The 17,513-nt window shown below is 41.5% G+C and overlaps 1 protein-coding gene across 1 annotated transcript in view; it reads left to right on the top strand.

The window, feature by feature from the left end:
- Positions 1 to 12,019, top strand: part of RFC1 (replication factor C (activator 1) 1, 145kDa) — a 104,853-nt gene extending 92,834 nt beyond the window's left edge. The window contains exons 23-25 of the mRNA XM_006873232.1: positions 8,628 to 8,841; positions 10,191 to 10,382; positions 11,951 to 12,019. Of these exons, the coding sequence (XP_006873294.1) occupies positions 8,628 to 8,841; positions 10,191 to 10,382; positions 11,951 to 12,019 (475 nt within the window). The remainder of the gene's footprint in view (positions 1 to 8,627; positions 8,842 to 10,190; positions 10,383 to 11,950) is intronic.
- The last annotated feature ends 5,494 nt before the right edge of the window (positions 12,020 to 17,513 follow it).

Here is a 17,513-nt window from a genome sequence, read left to right as displayed (position 1 = left end):
CAGCTGTGAGCCTTCCAACCTTCTAAATATTCCTTTATATGTGGTTCAGAGTTCTGGGACCATCCCATGAGCCTGCTGGGTTGGGTATTCTGTGTTGTTGTTGGTGGAGCTCTTTACTACACGTCCATCTGATCTGCCATCTTCTTTGTTCTCAAGGATTCACTTTTAACCACAAGCTATCATCTCATTTATTTGTCTGGTTCCTGGAAAGTCTGTTCACATTTGGTCCCTTGGTATACCCATAGCTTTGGGTTAAAGCTTAACTACTGAGTTCTTTCATCTTTTTTTGTAAAATCCTATTTACCACTTCAGTCTTCTTGGATCAACTCTCAACATTCGCGGAAGCAGCAGTCAAAAGATCAGAGGACGTATTGCATTAGGCATATCTGCTGCACAAGAACTTTTTAAAGTGTTGAAGAGCAAAGATGTCAGCTTGAGGACTAAGGTGTGCCTGACCCAGGCCATTGTGTTTTCAATAGCCTCATATGCATGTGAAAGTTGGGCAGTGATTAAGGAAGATCTAGGAACAATTGATGCCTTTGAATTGTGTTGGAGGAGAATACTAAAAGTGCCAAGGACTGCCAAAAGAACCAATAGATCTGTTTTGGAAGAAGTGTAGCCAGAATCCTCCTTGGAGACCAAGATGGCTAATCTTCGTCTCTCATACTTTGGATATATTGTCAGGAGGGAACAGTCACTTGAGAAGGATGTCATGCTGGGTAAGATGGAGGGTCAGAGAAAAAGAGGAAGACCCCTAACGAGATGGATCGTTCAGGTGGCATCATTGATGGACTCAAGTGTGTCAGCAGTAGTGAGGTTGGCCAGGATCGGACATTGTTTCGTTCTGCTGTGCTTCCTCTTCCTAGCCTATGAACTGTCTTTTTTGTCAACCTTGTCTTATTAGTTTGCTATTGTTGCTTAACAATTTACCGCAAACGTATTGGCTTAAAAACAGTACAGCTGTATCCTCACACAGCTCCGTAGGGCAGAAGCCTCACAGAGCTAAAAGCATGGAGTTGCAGGGCTTGGGTCCTGGAGGCTTCCGGGGAACTCCAGTCTCCTGCCTTCCTCAGTTTCTCGAGGCCACCTGCATTTCCTGTTTGTGGCCACTGCCTCCATTTTCAAAGTCACAGCAGTGTAGCATTTTCAGATCTATCTCTCACTCAGTTATATCTGCCTCCTCCCTTTTATAAGAACCTTCATGCTTACTTTGGATTTAACCAGATCATCAGTTCAGGACTGTTTTTCCATCTTAACTGAATCATACTTGCCAAGTCTTTATGTGCACTTCACAGTAAAATGCTCTAGGGGTTAGAATGTGGACATTTTACAGATGCTGCTTTTCTGTCCTCCACACTCCTCTTTCTAACTTTGTTTTTCCTCCTTAGTTTGTCTGAATGGGGCCAGCCGTTCCTGATGTTCCACCTCTTGCCACTGAAGCCCACTGCTTTGATCTTCCGCTGCCCTTTGCCTACTTGTCGTCCCTTATTTTAATTTCGTGGTTATGAGCCATGGAGTCGGTTCTGACACATAGCGACCCTGTTCAGGGTTTCTGAGGCTGTAAATCTTTACGGGAGCAGAAAGCCTCATCTTTCTCCCACGGAACAGCTGGTAGTTTCGAACTACTTGACCTTGCGGTTTGCAGCCCAATTTATAACCACTACGCTACCAGAGCTCCTTTTATTTTAATTAACTGTTAGATAATTGGGAGTCCTGGTGTGGTGCTGTAGAATAATCAATCCCACCAGCTGCTCCTTTGAAACCCTAAACGGATGCTATGAGTAGGAATCGACTTGACGGCACTTAACAACAACAGCAACAATGAACTAACTACTTCAGTACTTTCCAGGCTCTTCAGGTTAGTGACTGGTTCTGTTCAGGTGGAAGGCCTTCTGCTGGCTGCTCCCTGCTTTTTGAAGGTTGTTCTAGAGCTGTCCCACCCTGATTTTCCCATCATACTCCATAGATGCTGTGATCACCAGGTTTTTCAGTTGTTTCTTGAATGTCATTTTTGTATGTCTCTTACTGCCTCCCATTAGAATGAACATTTCAGGGTAGGAAGTCAGGTGTATTTGTCTAGCACATAAACTTATTTGAAGAAAGAGTCTGTCCAATATATCATTATCAGCAAGAACATCTGGTTATTGAGTTTCAAAATTTTTTAAAGTAAACTAAGACAATCTCGACTCTGAAAATTGACAGAATACAAATTGAACTCTTTAAACAAACTGATGCAGCGGCACTGGAGGCACTCACTCATCTATGTCAAGAAATTTCGAAGATAACTATCTCCACTTAACTGGAAGAGATCCATATTTGTGCCCATTCCAAAGAGAGGTGATGTAACAAAATGAAAATTAACAAATGATATCATTGATTTCACATGTAAGTAATACTTTGATGAAGCTATTTTAAAAACAGTTGCCACAGTACATTGACAGGAATGCCAGAAATTCAGCTTGATTCAAAGAGAACATGGAACTTGGGAGATTATTACTGCTGTCAGGTAGACCAGAAAGATGTTCATTTGTGTTTTATTGACTATGTAAAGACATTCACCTGTGTGGATGGATAGCCTTTGCGAATTATTGGCGTTCCAGAACTCTTTAATTGTACTTGCGTGGAACCCGTACGTAGACTAAGTGGCAGTTGTTCCAACAAAACAAAGAGATACTGAATGATTTTAAATCAGCAAAGGTGTGTTTCAGGCTTATATTTTTTTTCACCATACATACTCAGTTTGTATGTTGAGCAAATTTCCTGAGAAGCTGGACTAAATGGAGAAGTATGTGGCATCAGAATTGGATGAAGGCTTCCAATCTGTAGTGTACAGATATTGCCTTGCTTCACAGAAACAAAGAGACCTTGAATCACTTCGTGATGAAGATCAAAAACTACAGCCTTCAGTATGGGTTACAGCTTAAGGCAAAGAATACAAAAATTATCACAACTGCAACAATTAACAACATAATGATAAATGGAGAAAAGATTGGAGTTTTCTTTTTACTGGTATCCATTATCAGTGAACAAGGCAAATTTGTTGCACAAGATCTCTTATAAGCATTCAAAACCAACATGTCACTTTGAGGACTAAGGTGAGCCTGACCCAAGCCACGGTATTATCAGTCACCTCACATGCATGTGGAAGTTGGACAGTGAATAAGGAAAACTGGAGGAGAACTGATACATTTGTATGTGGTGTTGGTGAAAATACTGAATGTATACCATGGGCTCCTGAAAGAACAGACAATTGTTTTGGAGGAAGTATGGCTAGATTGCTCTTTATAAGCCATGATGGCAAGACTTCATGTTATTGTTGTTGTTAGGTGCCATCGAATTGGCACCGACTCATAGTGACTCTGTGCACAATAGAGTGAAACAGTGCCTGGTCCTGGGCCAGCCTTACATTTCTGCCCATTGCTGCTGCCACTGTGTCAATCCATCTCATTGGGGGTCTTCCTCTTTTTCTCCGACCCTCCATTTTACCAAACATGATATCCTTCTCAAAGGACTGGTCCCTCCTAACAATATGTCTGAAGCGTGAGAGACAAAGTCCAGCCATCCTGGCTTCCAGGGAGCATTCTGGTTGTACTTCTTCCAACACAGATTGGCTTGTTCTATTGGCAGTCCATGTTACTTTTAATATTATCGAACACCGTAACTCAAATGCATCTATATCTCTGTCCAACTTTTGCATGCATATGAGGTTACTGAAAATATCATGGCTTGGGTTAGGTGCACCTTAGTCCTCAAACTGACATCTTTGCTCTTCAACACTTTAAAGATACCTTGTGCAGCAGATTTGCCCAATGCAATAAATACATCATTTGATTTCTCAACTGCTGCTTCCATAAGTGCTGATGGTTGATCTGAGCAAAATGAAGTCTTGGGACAACTTCAATCTTTTCTCCATTGATCATGATACTATTTTTTGGTCCAGTAGTAAGAATTCTTTTCTTTACATTGAGATGCAACCCATACCGAAGGCTGGGTTTCCTAATTTTAAACCATTCAGTGTTTCCTTGTTCTATTTGAACAACTGTCTCTTGGTCTAAGTATAGGTTCCTCACGAGCCCAATTAAGTGTTCTGGAATACTCATTCTCTGCAATGCTGTCCATATAGTTTGTCATGATCCACACAACTGAAATATGTATTGTCAGTGAAGCACAGGTAAACATCTTTCTGGTATTTTCTGCTTTCATCCAAGATCTATCTGATGTCAGCAGTGATATCCCTTGTTCTGCATCCTCTTCTGAATCTGGCATGAACCTCTGCAAGTTCTCTGTCAATTTATGGTTGCAGCTGATTTTGAATTATCTTTAGCAAAATTTTGCTTGTATGGGATATTAATGATGTTGTCTGATGATTTCTGTATTCTGTTGGGTCACCTCTCTTTGGAATGGGTACAAATAAACATCTCTGCCAGTCAGTGGGACATGTTATTAGGAGCATCCAATCTCTGGAAAACAGACATTCTGCTTGGTAAGTAGAAATTCATCAATAAAGAGGAAGCCCCTCCAATAAAATGGGCTGACACATTGGCTGCAGCAGTGGGCTCAAACGTACAGTTGTGACGGTGCAACACCTGGCAGTTTTCAGCCTCTTGTGCCACAGGCTCACTGTGAGTCCAATCGACTCGCTGGTACCACTTTACCTGCTAACCCTTAGTTGACGTCACAGCATCTATAAGCTTCAGTTTCTCTTCACCTTCAATAAGTAGAAGTTTGATTTTATCCTTTGTTCTTAACCTTTTTGGGGTCATTGATATGCCTTTAAGGATCTGAAGATTTTGATCTTTATTCTCAGAAAAGTGCACATATGCAGAAATAATGCAAATTTAAGAAAATGATTCCTGAGATTAAGAACCCTTTAGATGATACCTTTAGGCTTTTCTGGGCTTAATGTTCTGTAATTTGATTAGAAGGTAACACTTATATAACAAAATGCCTGGGATTTTATTGGAAATGGGCTCATGATTTCTGTTTTTAATGTTTGCCAAGGTAATAAAACCATTTATGGGGTAAGGTTATAGATTTCTGAACCGAAGAAGAACTATCTGGGTTTTGTGATTCAGACATTCAGTTACCTGCAGGCAGGAGCAGGACCCAGTAGATAATTTTTTTAAGGGACTTTTCATATATTTTCTGATTTTAATGTTGGTTCTGATAAAAATGGTTATTGAAATTTCTTTGTTTAAATTATGCATGCGTATATAATGATACAATTGCTTTGAAGTTGGAGGCAGCTAGGTTGGAAAGATTTAGGGTGGTGGCGTTTGAGGTATGGTTTAGTTCTGCTATTTTCTGTTATTTAAGAAGTAATTGATAGCATTTAACAGACAGAAGAAGATAGTTGTTTGCATGATACCTTTCTAGTTCGTAGTCCATCAGCGGCTGATTGCCTAGTCTACCCCTGGCTGCTGGGAGTCACCTTGTGATTAAGAAGAGCCAGTCTCTGCAGTTCTATTCTATTTGGGGAAAATACTTTTCCCCGAACTGAATATTTCAGAGTAACAATGTTAGAAATGTGATTAAAGTATTCATAGAAGTTTTGTGGAAAAATCCATTATTTTTCATTCCACTTTCCACCATCTTACTGAAGTGCACCCCCTATTACTTTTGTATTGGCCCAGCAATGTATTATGTCAGAGTGGTTACATCTAAGATGCTTTCATAACGGTACCCCATGTGCTGTACTAGATCATGGACATGTGTGCAGCACATATAAATACAGACATATATACATATATATTTGTGTGTGTAGTTTCACACTTGTTCAGCCCACAGGTCTATGTATGGACTTGTAGATTATCGCTAATATCATTATTACTGTTATTGCAGGATTGGGCATGTAATCGTTTTTTTTTTTTGTCATTGGAGACTAGAAAGTATTCAGGCCCTTGAGGTAGGAAGTTTCATTGCTGGTGCCTTTCATATTTTCAAATGTGGCCTGAGTAATCTTGTTGTTGTGGTTAGGTGCCTTCGAGTTGGTACCGACTCATAGTGACTCTAGGCACAACTCAACGAAATACTGCCTGGTCCTGAACCAGCCTCACAATTGTTGCCACACTTGAGCCCATTGATCCTGCCACTTGGACAGTCCATCTCGCTGGGGGCAGGGGGTGGTCTTCCTCTTTTTCTCTGACCCCTCCACCTTACCAAACATGATATCCTTCTCCAGCGACTGGTCCCTCCTGACAGTATGTTTGAAGTAAGAGAGATGAAGTTGGCCATCCTGGCCTCCAAGGAGCACTTTGGCTGCACTTCTTCCAAAACAGATCTATTGGTTCTTTTGGCAGCCCATGGCACTTTCAATATTCTCCCCCAACACCATAACTCAAAACATTAATTCTTCTATGATCTTCCTTATTCACTGTCCAGCTTTCACATGCATATGAGGTTATTGAAAATACCATGGCTTAGGTCAGGCGCACCTTAGTCCCCAAGCTGACATCTTTGCTCTTCAACACTTTAAAAAGGTCTTGTGTAACAGATTTGCCTAATGCAATATGTCATTTGTTTTCCTGACTGCTGCTTCCATGAGTGTTGGCAGAGATGAGTGAGTGGCTCCAGTGCCACCTCACTTTCTTTAAAGATTTCAGTCTTTATTCCATCAATTCCTGGTGTCTTGTTCTTTGCCAATTCCTTCAGTGCACCTTGGACTTCTTCCTTCAGTATCATTGGCTCTTGATCACATGCTACCTTTTGAAACGGTTGAACATTAACCATTTTCTTTTGGTACAGTGACTCTGTGTATTTCTTCCATCTTCTCTTGATGCTTTCTGCATCATTCAATATCTTAATAACTGTTGTAAATACAAGCAGTGGGTTGCCTTGGAAAGTAGGATGGAAGTAGAACCTCATTTGGTTTTCAGTCATAGGCCCAGGTAAGTGAAATACCCTTTCATCGTACTGCTGTCTGTGTACCCATTACTCTGATGGCATAGTACTGGCACATAGTAGGCATTCCTTATCACTTGGCACTGTGTTGGCCATTATTAAAGTTAGGATAGCGCCCTGCCTGATTAAGTGAAGGTGGTGGTGGTGGTGGTTTGGGTTTTTATTGTGATTTGGTTGAAAGTTTGAGGAGGATTCATATACAGTTTATTTTGCGACATTGATCGCAGTCCGTACAGCCCCCAGGCCCTGCACCATATCTGTCAGTGTTTGTTTATGGCTAAAATGCTTTCATAACTTAACGCTTGTGCTCTACTATGTGGACATATTTGCAGCACATATAAATGCAGACATAGATATTTGTGGGTGTAGTTCCATACTTGTTCAGCCCACAGGTCTATATATGTATGGACTTGTAGAGAATCGTTATTACTGGTATTGCAGGATTGGGTATGTAATAGTAGTCACCATTCTTTTGTGCTCTTCCCAGGGCTTTCCTTGGCCTTGATCATTTGGTGCTGACCTCCCCCTTATTTTACAGTTCTTTACCCTTCACCCAAGTTAATAAGGTCTACCCCTTCACAGCCTCGGAAACCCGGTACAGGGTCGCGCTATGAGTCGGAACTGATTCCATGGCATATAACCATCACCACCACTGTCTAGTTCAGGAGCTTGGGTGGTGCAGTGGGTTAAGCACTGGGCTGCTAACCCTGATGGGTGGCAGTTCAAACCCACCAGCCATTCTAGGTGAGAAAGATGAGGCTATCTACTCCCATAAAGATTTATAGTCGGGGAAATCCTAAAGAGCTGTTCTGTTCTGTATTACAGGGTTGTTACACATCAGAATGGACTTAGTGGCAGGTTTTTGGGTTTTTTTAAATACCTTGGTGGCACACTGTGGGTTAGGCATTGGGCTGCTAGCTGTAAGGTTGATGGTTCAAATACATTAGCCACTCCATGAGAAAGATGAGGCTGTCTGCTCTCGGAAACCCTTACAGGGTTGCTCTGAGTTACAATTGACTCTATGGCAGTTGGTTTTTTAGTGATTTACCGTCAATTCCCCACCCACCGCTGATAACCTTCAGAGAACGTTTCTCTATGTGTAAACTTTTTCTTGACTTTTTACAGTTGTTGATGTTAGTTGCCATCGAGTCGGTACTGACCCATAGTGACCTTAGGCACAGCAGAACGAAACACTGCCTGGTCCTGGGCCCACCTCACTACTGTTGCCACACTACAGTAATTGTCACATAAAATACTTTTCCTTTTCATTGACTAATTTCACTCAGCATAATGTCTTCTAGGAGTCTTGGTGTAGCATTGTAGGATTATTGGTGCGCTAACCATAAGATTGGCAGTGCAAACTTACCAGCTACTCTGAGAGAAAGGCGAGGCTTTCTGTTCCTGTAAAGATGCCCTGCCTCAGAAGTCCTGTATCCACTATGAGTCGGAATCCACTCGGTGGCAGTGGGTTTGGATTGCCTTTGGTTTTAGTGATGCTGGGATGTGAGATGACATCTCGATGTTTTGATTTGTACCTCTCCAGTTTTCCAGTGGCTGAAGATCACAGGTGTTTCCTCAAGTATTTGTTGGCCGCCTGTCTTCTGTTAACGCTCTCCGCCCATGGTTAATTGGATTGTTGGTGATTCAGTCCTGACTCACACTGCATCATAAGATGACTTGAGTTGTGGTATTTTGCCATTGACTTGTCTATTTGGTTCTGGTTTCAGAACGCACTCTAGCAAAAGGACCGTAAACCTGGATTACCTGCCCCACCTCAGAGATGCACTTGTACAGCCCTTGGCCTCACAAGGGGGAGAAGGGGTGCAGGCTGCTGTTGCACTCATGGACACGTACTACTTGATGAAGGAAGACTTTGAGAATATCATGGAGCTGAGCAGCTGGGGAGGCAAACCTAGTCCTTTCTCCAGCCTAGATCCCAAGGTAACTTGTGGAAACTGGTTCTCCTCCACCTTGTCGTTACCAGGAATCTACTACAACTACTTCAGAGGTGGTGTTAGATGCGTTAAAAAAAGAAAGGGCTATGTGTTTCCCATAAAGCTCTTTTTGGTGATGGTGGTTATGTGCCTTGGAGTTGGTTCCGTCTCCTAGCGACCCTGCACAGGGTTTCCGAGGCTGTAAATCTTTACGGGAGCAGAAAGCCTCATCTTTCCCCGCAGAACAGCTGGTAGTTTCAAACTGCTGACCTTAAGGTTCACAGTCCAGTTCGTATCCACTATGCTACCAGAGCTCCTTGCCCATGGTTAATTGGATTGTTTGTGATTCAGTGCTGACACTGCATAAGATGACTTGAGTTATGGTATTTTGCTATTGACTTGTCTATTTGGTTCTGGTTTCAGAACGTACTCTAGCAAAAGGACCCCAAAACAAGCTTTCTTTGACCCAGTAGTTTCAAAAGATAACAGTTTGGATACAATAAGAAGGCCTGATTTCAGGATTTGACTTTACAATTTAAATTTCTATTATTGCTTTATGCTGAGTGTAAAAGCCAGAAGGGAAATGTGAGGAATAATGTAAGTGTGCTTCTTAAAGGGCACAGGGAGGAGCCTCGGGATATTGGAGTGCTGCGTTGTCTCCGTCTGCCCCTCTGTGGATGGAATCGTGGCTTCCCTCATTTCATCTTGTATTGAGCATAAAAAAACTGAAGTGACAAGACATGAATATGTGGTATCTAATACTCTTGTGTCTGTTGATTTGGTGCCATTTTAGAAGGGACATTCTCTATGACTTGCCTTTTCTAGAATTTTGTTTTGGCTTACTGGTTACCACTAAATTCTCACAGCAGCATCCATTGTTAGAATTCATGGACTAATTCTAGAATTCTGATGAGAAGTTTTTATGTATTTATGAAGCTTGAATTTAAGGCTTTTTAAATTTTGTAGTATAGTATTTCAGACTTAACTATTGTTATGGAAAAGATGATTTATGTGTTTAGTGAGCTTTTTCATTTATTGATTCACTAACTTTGCTTATTACTTGGTAGAAGTGAAGATATCACTGCATAGTTAAAAATAATCGCTTAAAGTGCCCCCTTCCCTTTTTTGGTCTACCTTAAATCCTCAAATATTGTTTTTATTTAGAGTATCATGAAAAATTTGGAACCTTGCCCTACAAAAGTACATACACATACATTTATACACACACATATATTATACACAAACATTTTGCCAACAATTTCAAGGGTCTTTGAGGGTTGTCTTTAGATTTACAGAGTTTAAAAGAACTGTTTAGCATTTAGTTGTTTTCTTACTCCCTCGACTCCTTTCCCGTAGGTCAAGGCAGCCTTCACGAGAATGTACAATAAGGAGGCCCACCTGACTCCGTATTCACTCCAGGCAGTGAAGGTGGCGAGACGCAGCACAGGCCCAGCGCTGGAGTCTGAGTACACCGACGACTTACATGAAGATGAGTCTCAGTCTGATGAGCAAGACCGAGATGCTGTGGAAGCGGACGCTATGATCAAGGTAGTACACGGAGTTTAGGCCGGAGAATTCCTGTGCCCCCTTCATAGTAGTTTGCCTTGTCTTGTGTCTCACTTGCTTCTGAATACCAGGTTCAGTACTTGTTCACTAAGTAACAGAGTAAGCTGAAAACACTTTTATTTTGTTCAGTAGTTTAAGGTGGAGAAGGTATAGATTTCATTATTAAATAAACCATGAGCTTCTTATAGTAGTTGTTTTTTGTTGTTGTCAAGTGCCATTGACTCCGTTCTGACTCATAGTGACCCTGTAGGCTTCTCCAGGAGTGGCTTGTGGTTTTAAACTGCCGACCTTGTGGTTAGCAGCCTGGTGTGGCACTGTGGGTTAATGCACTGGACTGTGAAGTCAGTTTGAACTGCAAGGTCAGAGGTTCAAGTTCACCAGTTGCACCTCAGAAACCCTATACAATAGAGTCACTGTGGGTCGGAACTGACTTAATGGCACTTAACAACAACAACAACAAACTTACCCTACAGCGGCTCGCCAGTACTAGAAGAGCCAGCTAACAAGTAAGTAACCTCATCGTATGGATGGTCTTGTGCTCTGCTGGAAAGCATGGCATTTTTACTTGGCCATTGGTAGCATAGCCTTTCTCGGAGTCCTGGTGTGGTACTGCGGGGTAATGCGCTAGACTGCAAGGTCAGTTTGAACCACAAGGTTCAGCGGTTCAAGCTCACCAGCTGCTCCTCTGAAACCCTCTGCAGGATTGCTGTGGATGGAACTGACTCGACAGCACTGAACAACAGCAGCAATATCCCTTCTTCCCCACACACAAACATTTTTCTGTCATTTCTGTGTGGTTATCATCATTGAGATGCCTGTAGAAATTTCTCAGAGCAAAACAGCCTTGTGTTTTGTTGTTACTCAGTGTCAATGAGTAGGTTCCTACCCATAAGCACTCTGCATAGGGCCATCTGCCTTGAGGTTAGCAGTCCAGTACCTATCAGCTCCCTGTTGAGCTTGCCCCTCACTGGTATTCTGTGCGTGCTGGAGAGGCATAGTGAGTACATTCATACCAGTGTCGACAGCTTGACTCCTTGTCATCCTTCACAAACTGCAACTGCTTAAAATCTCTTCTCTGAAACGTGCAGGAAGAGGCAATTCTTCATTTAACTCATTTCCTGCTAATTTTGCCTTTCCTAGTTATACTGTGGCAATGTAGGATTAGCACTACACTGTAGCCTTAAGGTTGGTGGTTCAAACACATCAGCCACTCCTCAGAAATCCTATACAGGGTCGCTATGAGTCAGAACTGACTCAACGGCACCTAACAACAACAAAGTTATAATACTTGTGTTCTAAATCCAAGGTAATTGCTTGCATGCGTAACGTAATTTTGCTCTAGACTCTAATTTAACTTTGGTTCTCTTACTGCTGTCTTTTAAAGGCTATAACGAGTCACGACTCAGAGTCATGGCTTGCAGTGGAGTCAGGAGCCCTGTGCTCTGGGACTTCGCCTCTCCTGTAATGAATTAGACATAGTGCAGAACTTACCTCACTTATCCATAAGCACAGCTATTAAGTGTAATTTTTGTACATTTTTCCCCCAACAGAAAAAGACAAAATCTTCAAAGCCAGAAAAAGATAAGAACTCAAAAAAAGGAAAAAGTTCTAAGAAATGAAACTGCTACTTCTACTGACAGCCATTTTTTCTCACCCTGCAGTCCAGTCTAGCTGGACTAGAGGAAGCCTTATTTTTATTTTTTCAGAAGAACCATGTTTTGTGCAGTGATGTGATGGCCTGAGCCAGTGTCACCCACCTCTTGGAGAGGTGGACAGGACTGTCCCTCGTCAGTCGACCCAGATTGTTGTGTTTCTAAATTACTGTACATAATTAAACTGAAGACTAAATGTGGGCTTGGAGTCAGCTATTAGTTAACAATTCCGTGCCTTGGAACAGTGGTACTAAGCTGACTTTTTTAGGCTTCAGAATTCATTCTAGTGCCCTTTTTATAGGACCAATACTAATTTTCTTCAGAGTGGTTACTGTTAATATGGTGAAATTCTGTAAATAAATCATAATACAAAACAGTTACCACATAGAACTAGGAATTCTTTGTATACTATCAATATCTTGCAAAATTGTAATTTAAGGGGCAACACTTACACATCATCTATGTATAAAACCCTAAGATTGTCATCATCTTGTACAGTAAAATATTATGTTGATATATTACTTTTCTTATTAATTTGCAAATGATTGGATAGGAAAGCTCACTGTATTTTTTACTATGTGCTGTGTGAGGCACATCTTTGGCAGTTGAAGAACTTGAACTCTACTGTTTTCATTCCCTCTCCTTATACAGTGTGCAAGCCACATTGCTACTGCGAATGGAATTTCCGTTAACTCTCTGTTGGTAATACAGGGTGTGGGCACTGCCGAAGGGCCAGATATTATCATCCTTCCAGAGTTTCAGCTTGAGAGAATCAAACCATTGGGGTCTAGGCCGGGGCAGATTTGTAGGCTCACTGTGGTGTGGGACAAGATGAACACTGGCTTCGTTTAGTTCTTTCTTGGGAGATCTGCTTCTGTCTTGGGCTGGAATTCACAGACCCTACTAGAACTTTATGAGGCTTTCTACTCCCGTAAGGATTTACACCCTTGGAAACCCTGTACAGGGTCGCTATGGGTCGGAACCGACTCGACGGCACTTAACAACAACAACAACAACTAGAACTTTAGATTGTACTTAGAACTGTACTTGAGTGGCCCTGCCTCTGGAAGTAACCAGCTGTTTTTAATCTTGTCAACGTGTAGCTCTGTGAAGTATATTGCAAAGGGTGTAAAACCAAGATACTATTCCCTACCCTTAAGACTTGATTGGAAGATGCTGCAGAAAGCATTTGAGGCATTATAAATGTGCATTTACTAGTGTGAAAATGTCTTCCATGCAGATCAAATACATTATGGAGATAAAATATTACCTATGCCTTTGCCCACTGAGCCACATCCCTCTCTCAGTCAAAACCCAGTTTGAAATTCTTCAATAAAGGTTTCTTGACTGACAACTGTCTCACCTCACTGTACTGGTGAGGACAGCCACCATACGCATCTTCTCCTTCTGTTATTTTGGGATGTGTAAATCATGCTCCTGGGTTGCTCTGTAACCCGGGGGGAGGGCTGTAATCTTGCAGCCAGGACAGTGAATGGTAGCATTTACTAGTTTATTATGATTTTGTTTTTAATTATAAATGCTTTAAACACAAGACTGACATAATATGTATATAAGATAACCTTCTGGAATTATATATTGTAAATATGCTCTTTACTATATGGTGACATGGCTGTTTGATTCCTCTTCCCTTTATGATGACGAGCCAAATAGCAGGAAGGAGTTGGTGGCTTCAAGCTGTCAGGATGTGACTCTGGGGCATAAGACTATATACTTACTCTATTGGAAATCATTTGAGTCAAAGCCAATTCATAATCTGTTATAGACACTGCTCAGCTGTACCCTTCATTTGGTTAAATCTCGGCAGTCTGCAGCCCCATTATTTAACCTCTTGAAGTATTCAATCAGCAGCAGAGTGCTGTATTACTAGAGTTGTATCATCCTCAACATCCTGGTAAAATTCATCTCATAGTGAATGCCAAATACAATGTGCTCACCCTCACAGAACCCTAAGTGCCACTGGTTCTTATTGTCATTGTGTCCTCCCAGTGGTAAGATAGAGGGCCTGGGCACTAAAGGTAGTTTTTATGATCATTTGTTATTGTACCACTTAGTAAGGCCAAAGCCTCTGGCATCTTCTCTGGACAGTAATTGGGAAAGAAGATGAGTCAGGATGCTGGGGGTGGGGTGACTGGATGCTGTAAAACACGGGGCCTTCGACTGGTAGGGACTATCATTAACGCTCTGCAGAGACCCTGTATAGGGGCACTCACTATGAGTAGGAACCAACTCGACAGCACGTAACAACAAATGCAATGCTCACACTGCTGAGGGCTGTACCTCAGGCTACGTGACTCCGTTTTGTCAGCTGCTCAGACTGGTGACATTGATCACAAATGGCAAGGCAGTGCTGAGGCTGTAGGAAGCTACACCCATGCCTGTGAGTAAAAGGTGGAGGTTGGAGGCAGGATGAAGGGAACCCTCTCAGCAAGCTTGAAAAAGATTCCCAATCGTGTGTGTTTTCAGGAGAAGCCAAATCATTTAATTTTGTAGCAGGAACGCTGCAGAATGTAGAATCTATAACCTGAGAGCTTATGGTTTCATTCACGTTTTCAGACAGATTTTACTGAGCTGTAGCATTTTGCTTCTAGGGCTGATTCTGCTCAGCCGTCTTGATTTGTATGAACTTAGTTCAGACCTCACAGTGCTGACATCTGTGCTACAGACTTCACAGTGTGCTTCCTTGATCTCTTTTTCTGTCTCTAAGTCCAAGGAAACATTACAAATATCTAGGCAACACTTTTATTTTAAAGGAGAGATTTCAAAATATAAAAGTTATCAAAAGCTAAATATTTACAATTATGTCATGGGTTACTATAAACAATGCAGAGCGTAGAATATGTAAGACTGCGAAGAGGAGATACACAGACTACAAAACCAACAAAGATTGTGCCCCTATCTACGGACACTGAGATGTGCTGACGCTCCAGGTCACCTTTGTTTATTTTCCTGTGCTCAGGAAGGCCCACCTCCGTACTACGAGGGGAGACAATAAGCCCCATGGAAAAACTCCGCTTCTCAGGAACACATCTAGAAAGGACAACAAAACCAAACAAGTGGTTTTAATTGGGGTTTCAAGCAACAGGCAGCATTCAGATAGTAATAAAGGATAGTATGTGTTTAAGTGCTGTTGAGTTGGTTCCGACCCATAGTGACCCTGTACAGGGTTTCCAAGGAGTGGCTGGTGAGTTTGAACCGCTGACTTTGTAGTCTGGTGCTTCATCCCACAGCGCCACACCAGGACTCCTAAAGGGTAGTTTGCTAAAGATTTAGTTGTTTATTTTTGCTCATTACTGGAATTTGGAGCAGGTGCAATATATTCAAATGAGGAACCTAAGTCTGTAATCAGTGTTGGCTTGCAGTCTTGACCTTGCAACTGACAGAAACCGTGTAGACAAGCTGATGAGCTTTTAATGTTTTACAGTCATAAAGTGAGGGTTCTGGCCACCCCACCTCAGTGGGAAGAGAGCAAATGCCCAGTGAGAGCTCCAGAGTCTGCAGTCCTGAGGGTCCTGTCTGAAGAGAGTCGATTGTGAGCAGCACCACATAATCCTAACTCTGCAAGGAGCCAGGATACCCTGATCTCGGGACTTGAAGCTCTCTAAGGCTCTACTTTAATGCAGGCGTTGTTTAAAAAGAGATATTTGTGGAGGATTATTAAATACAAGCAAGGTTCCAATGTTGGTAGTGGCAGAGTTAGAAACTAATCCTCCCACAGTTCCTAGTTATAAATTCATAACACAATCTAATATTCAAAGGCAATGAAAGGTGAACAAGCAGGCAGAAACTGAAAAGGTGTTGACCCTTGAAAAAAAGAACTCCAGTGGGAATGATGCATGCTAAAATGCCCACATTCATGAAGCCCCAGATGGTCAGAATGTAAGCACCAATCCAGGAATCTTACTGGTATGAGTGAGACTAGTCAGTGGCTGCGAGAGCTGCTGGGATGGTGGGGGGTGGGGTAATCCTGGAAAGGAGGTCTCGTCCAGATCTCCATATAAACTCTTCCCCAAATCCCTGAGCCTGAATGCTCTACTATTATTATGGAAAACAATCCACACTTTCTACAGTAGCTCATCTACAATGCCCAGTATTTATTAAAGACATGAGAAGAAAAATCCCAGGAAAATAGACATGAGACAAAATTCCATATAAAATGATGCTGAGATGATCCAGATGTTAAGATAATTTTAAGCAGCTATTTTGAATATGTTCAAGGGTTTAAAGAAAAAATATAGTTACATGCAATGCACTTTGCAGGGAAATGGTAACTAATTCTACAGCTAAAAGTATGAAATCTAAAGAATAAAGAGAAAACTGATTAAAATGAGTGTTTAGTGGCCTATGGATATCAAGCAAATAAGCATAAAATTGGAGTCTCTGAATGAAAGGACAAAATATTTGAAGGAATAATTCAAAATTTTAAAATTGAGGGTATGAAAAAGATGAGAAAATCCAGAGCAGAATAAACTTTAAGAAACACACCAACGCATGGTGTGGTCATGCCGAAAGCCAAAATACAAGAGAAAACCTTGCTTGCAGGCAGAGGAAAACATTTTATCCAGGGAACGGTCAGAAGACAGTGTTGGTCCTGAAAATGCTTCAAGAAAAGCTCTGTAAGAATGTCAGATTCTCCTTTACAAATGAAGGAACACAACTGCCAGCAGGCCAGCACTGTAAGAAACATTAAAGGAAGTTCTGTTGGCTGAAAGGAAATGATGCCACATGGAAACCTGGATTCAGGAAAGCAGGGAGAATATAGAAAATAGCAAGTGATTGCATATAAAGCAACATCTTACAAAGAAAAAGATTGTATTACAGGTAGATAACTATACAATGGCACAAAGAAAGGATAGAGGAGGTGAGGTCAATGGAAGCTTTTACAAGTTTCTTATATTTTATGTGAAGTGATTTATTAACTAAGCTGTGTCAAAGATACTATGTAAAGAAGTAAAAGTTCACTGAGAAATAAAAATGGACTATTAAAATGTTTTGATTGGCCCAAAAGAAGGCCAGAGGAGTCTCCCTGGAATGTTTATTTTAATAAAAAAATCAATGTAGTTCATCATATTAACAAACTAATGGAGAAAACCATATATCCAAAAATGCATTTGACAATATTTAATACCCAGCAACCTAGAACTAGACGCTAGGAATTTCTTTAATTTGATAGGCTTCTTCTGAAAAACTTACAGCTAAACAGCGAGCTTAGTAGTGAAATGTTGAAAGCCTGCCCCAAAATTGGGATGGGAAAACAGGACAAAGGCGCCCACTTCACTACATTTATATCACGTTGGACTGCAAGGCCTATCTAGTGTAGTACGGCAAGAGAGACGAGGCATAAAGACAGCCCTCACCCACTGCTGGGAGGAAGGGCGCACCTGTTTCGGCTTTTGACTTCCCAACTAGAGACTATCTCCTTTGCAGTTTTTATCACATGACT

This window comes from Chrysochloris asiatica, unplaced genomic scaffold (genome assembly GCF_000296735.1).
Source record: "Chrysochloris asiatica unplaced genomic scaffold, ChrAsi1.0 scaffold00230, whole genome shotgun sequence".
Taxonomy (NCBI): domain Eukaryota; kingdom Metazoa; phylum Chordata; class Mammalia; order Afrosoricida; family Chrysochloridae; genus Chrysochloris; species Chrysochloris asiatica.
The sequence above is the reverse complement of the archived record's forward strand: the minus strand, read 5'-3'. Positions and strand labels throughout refer to the sequence as shown.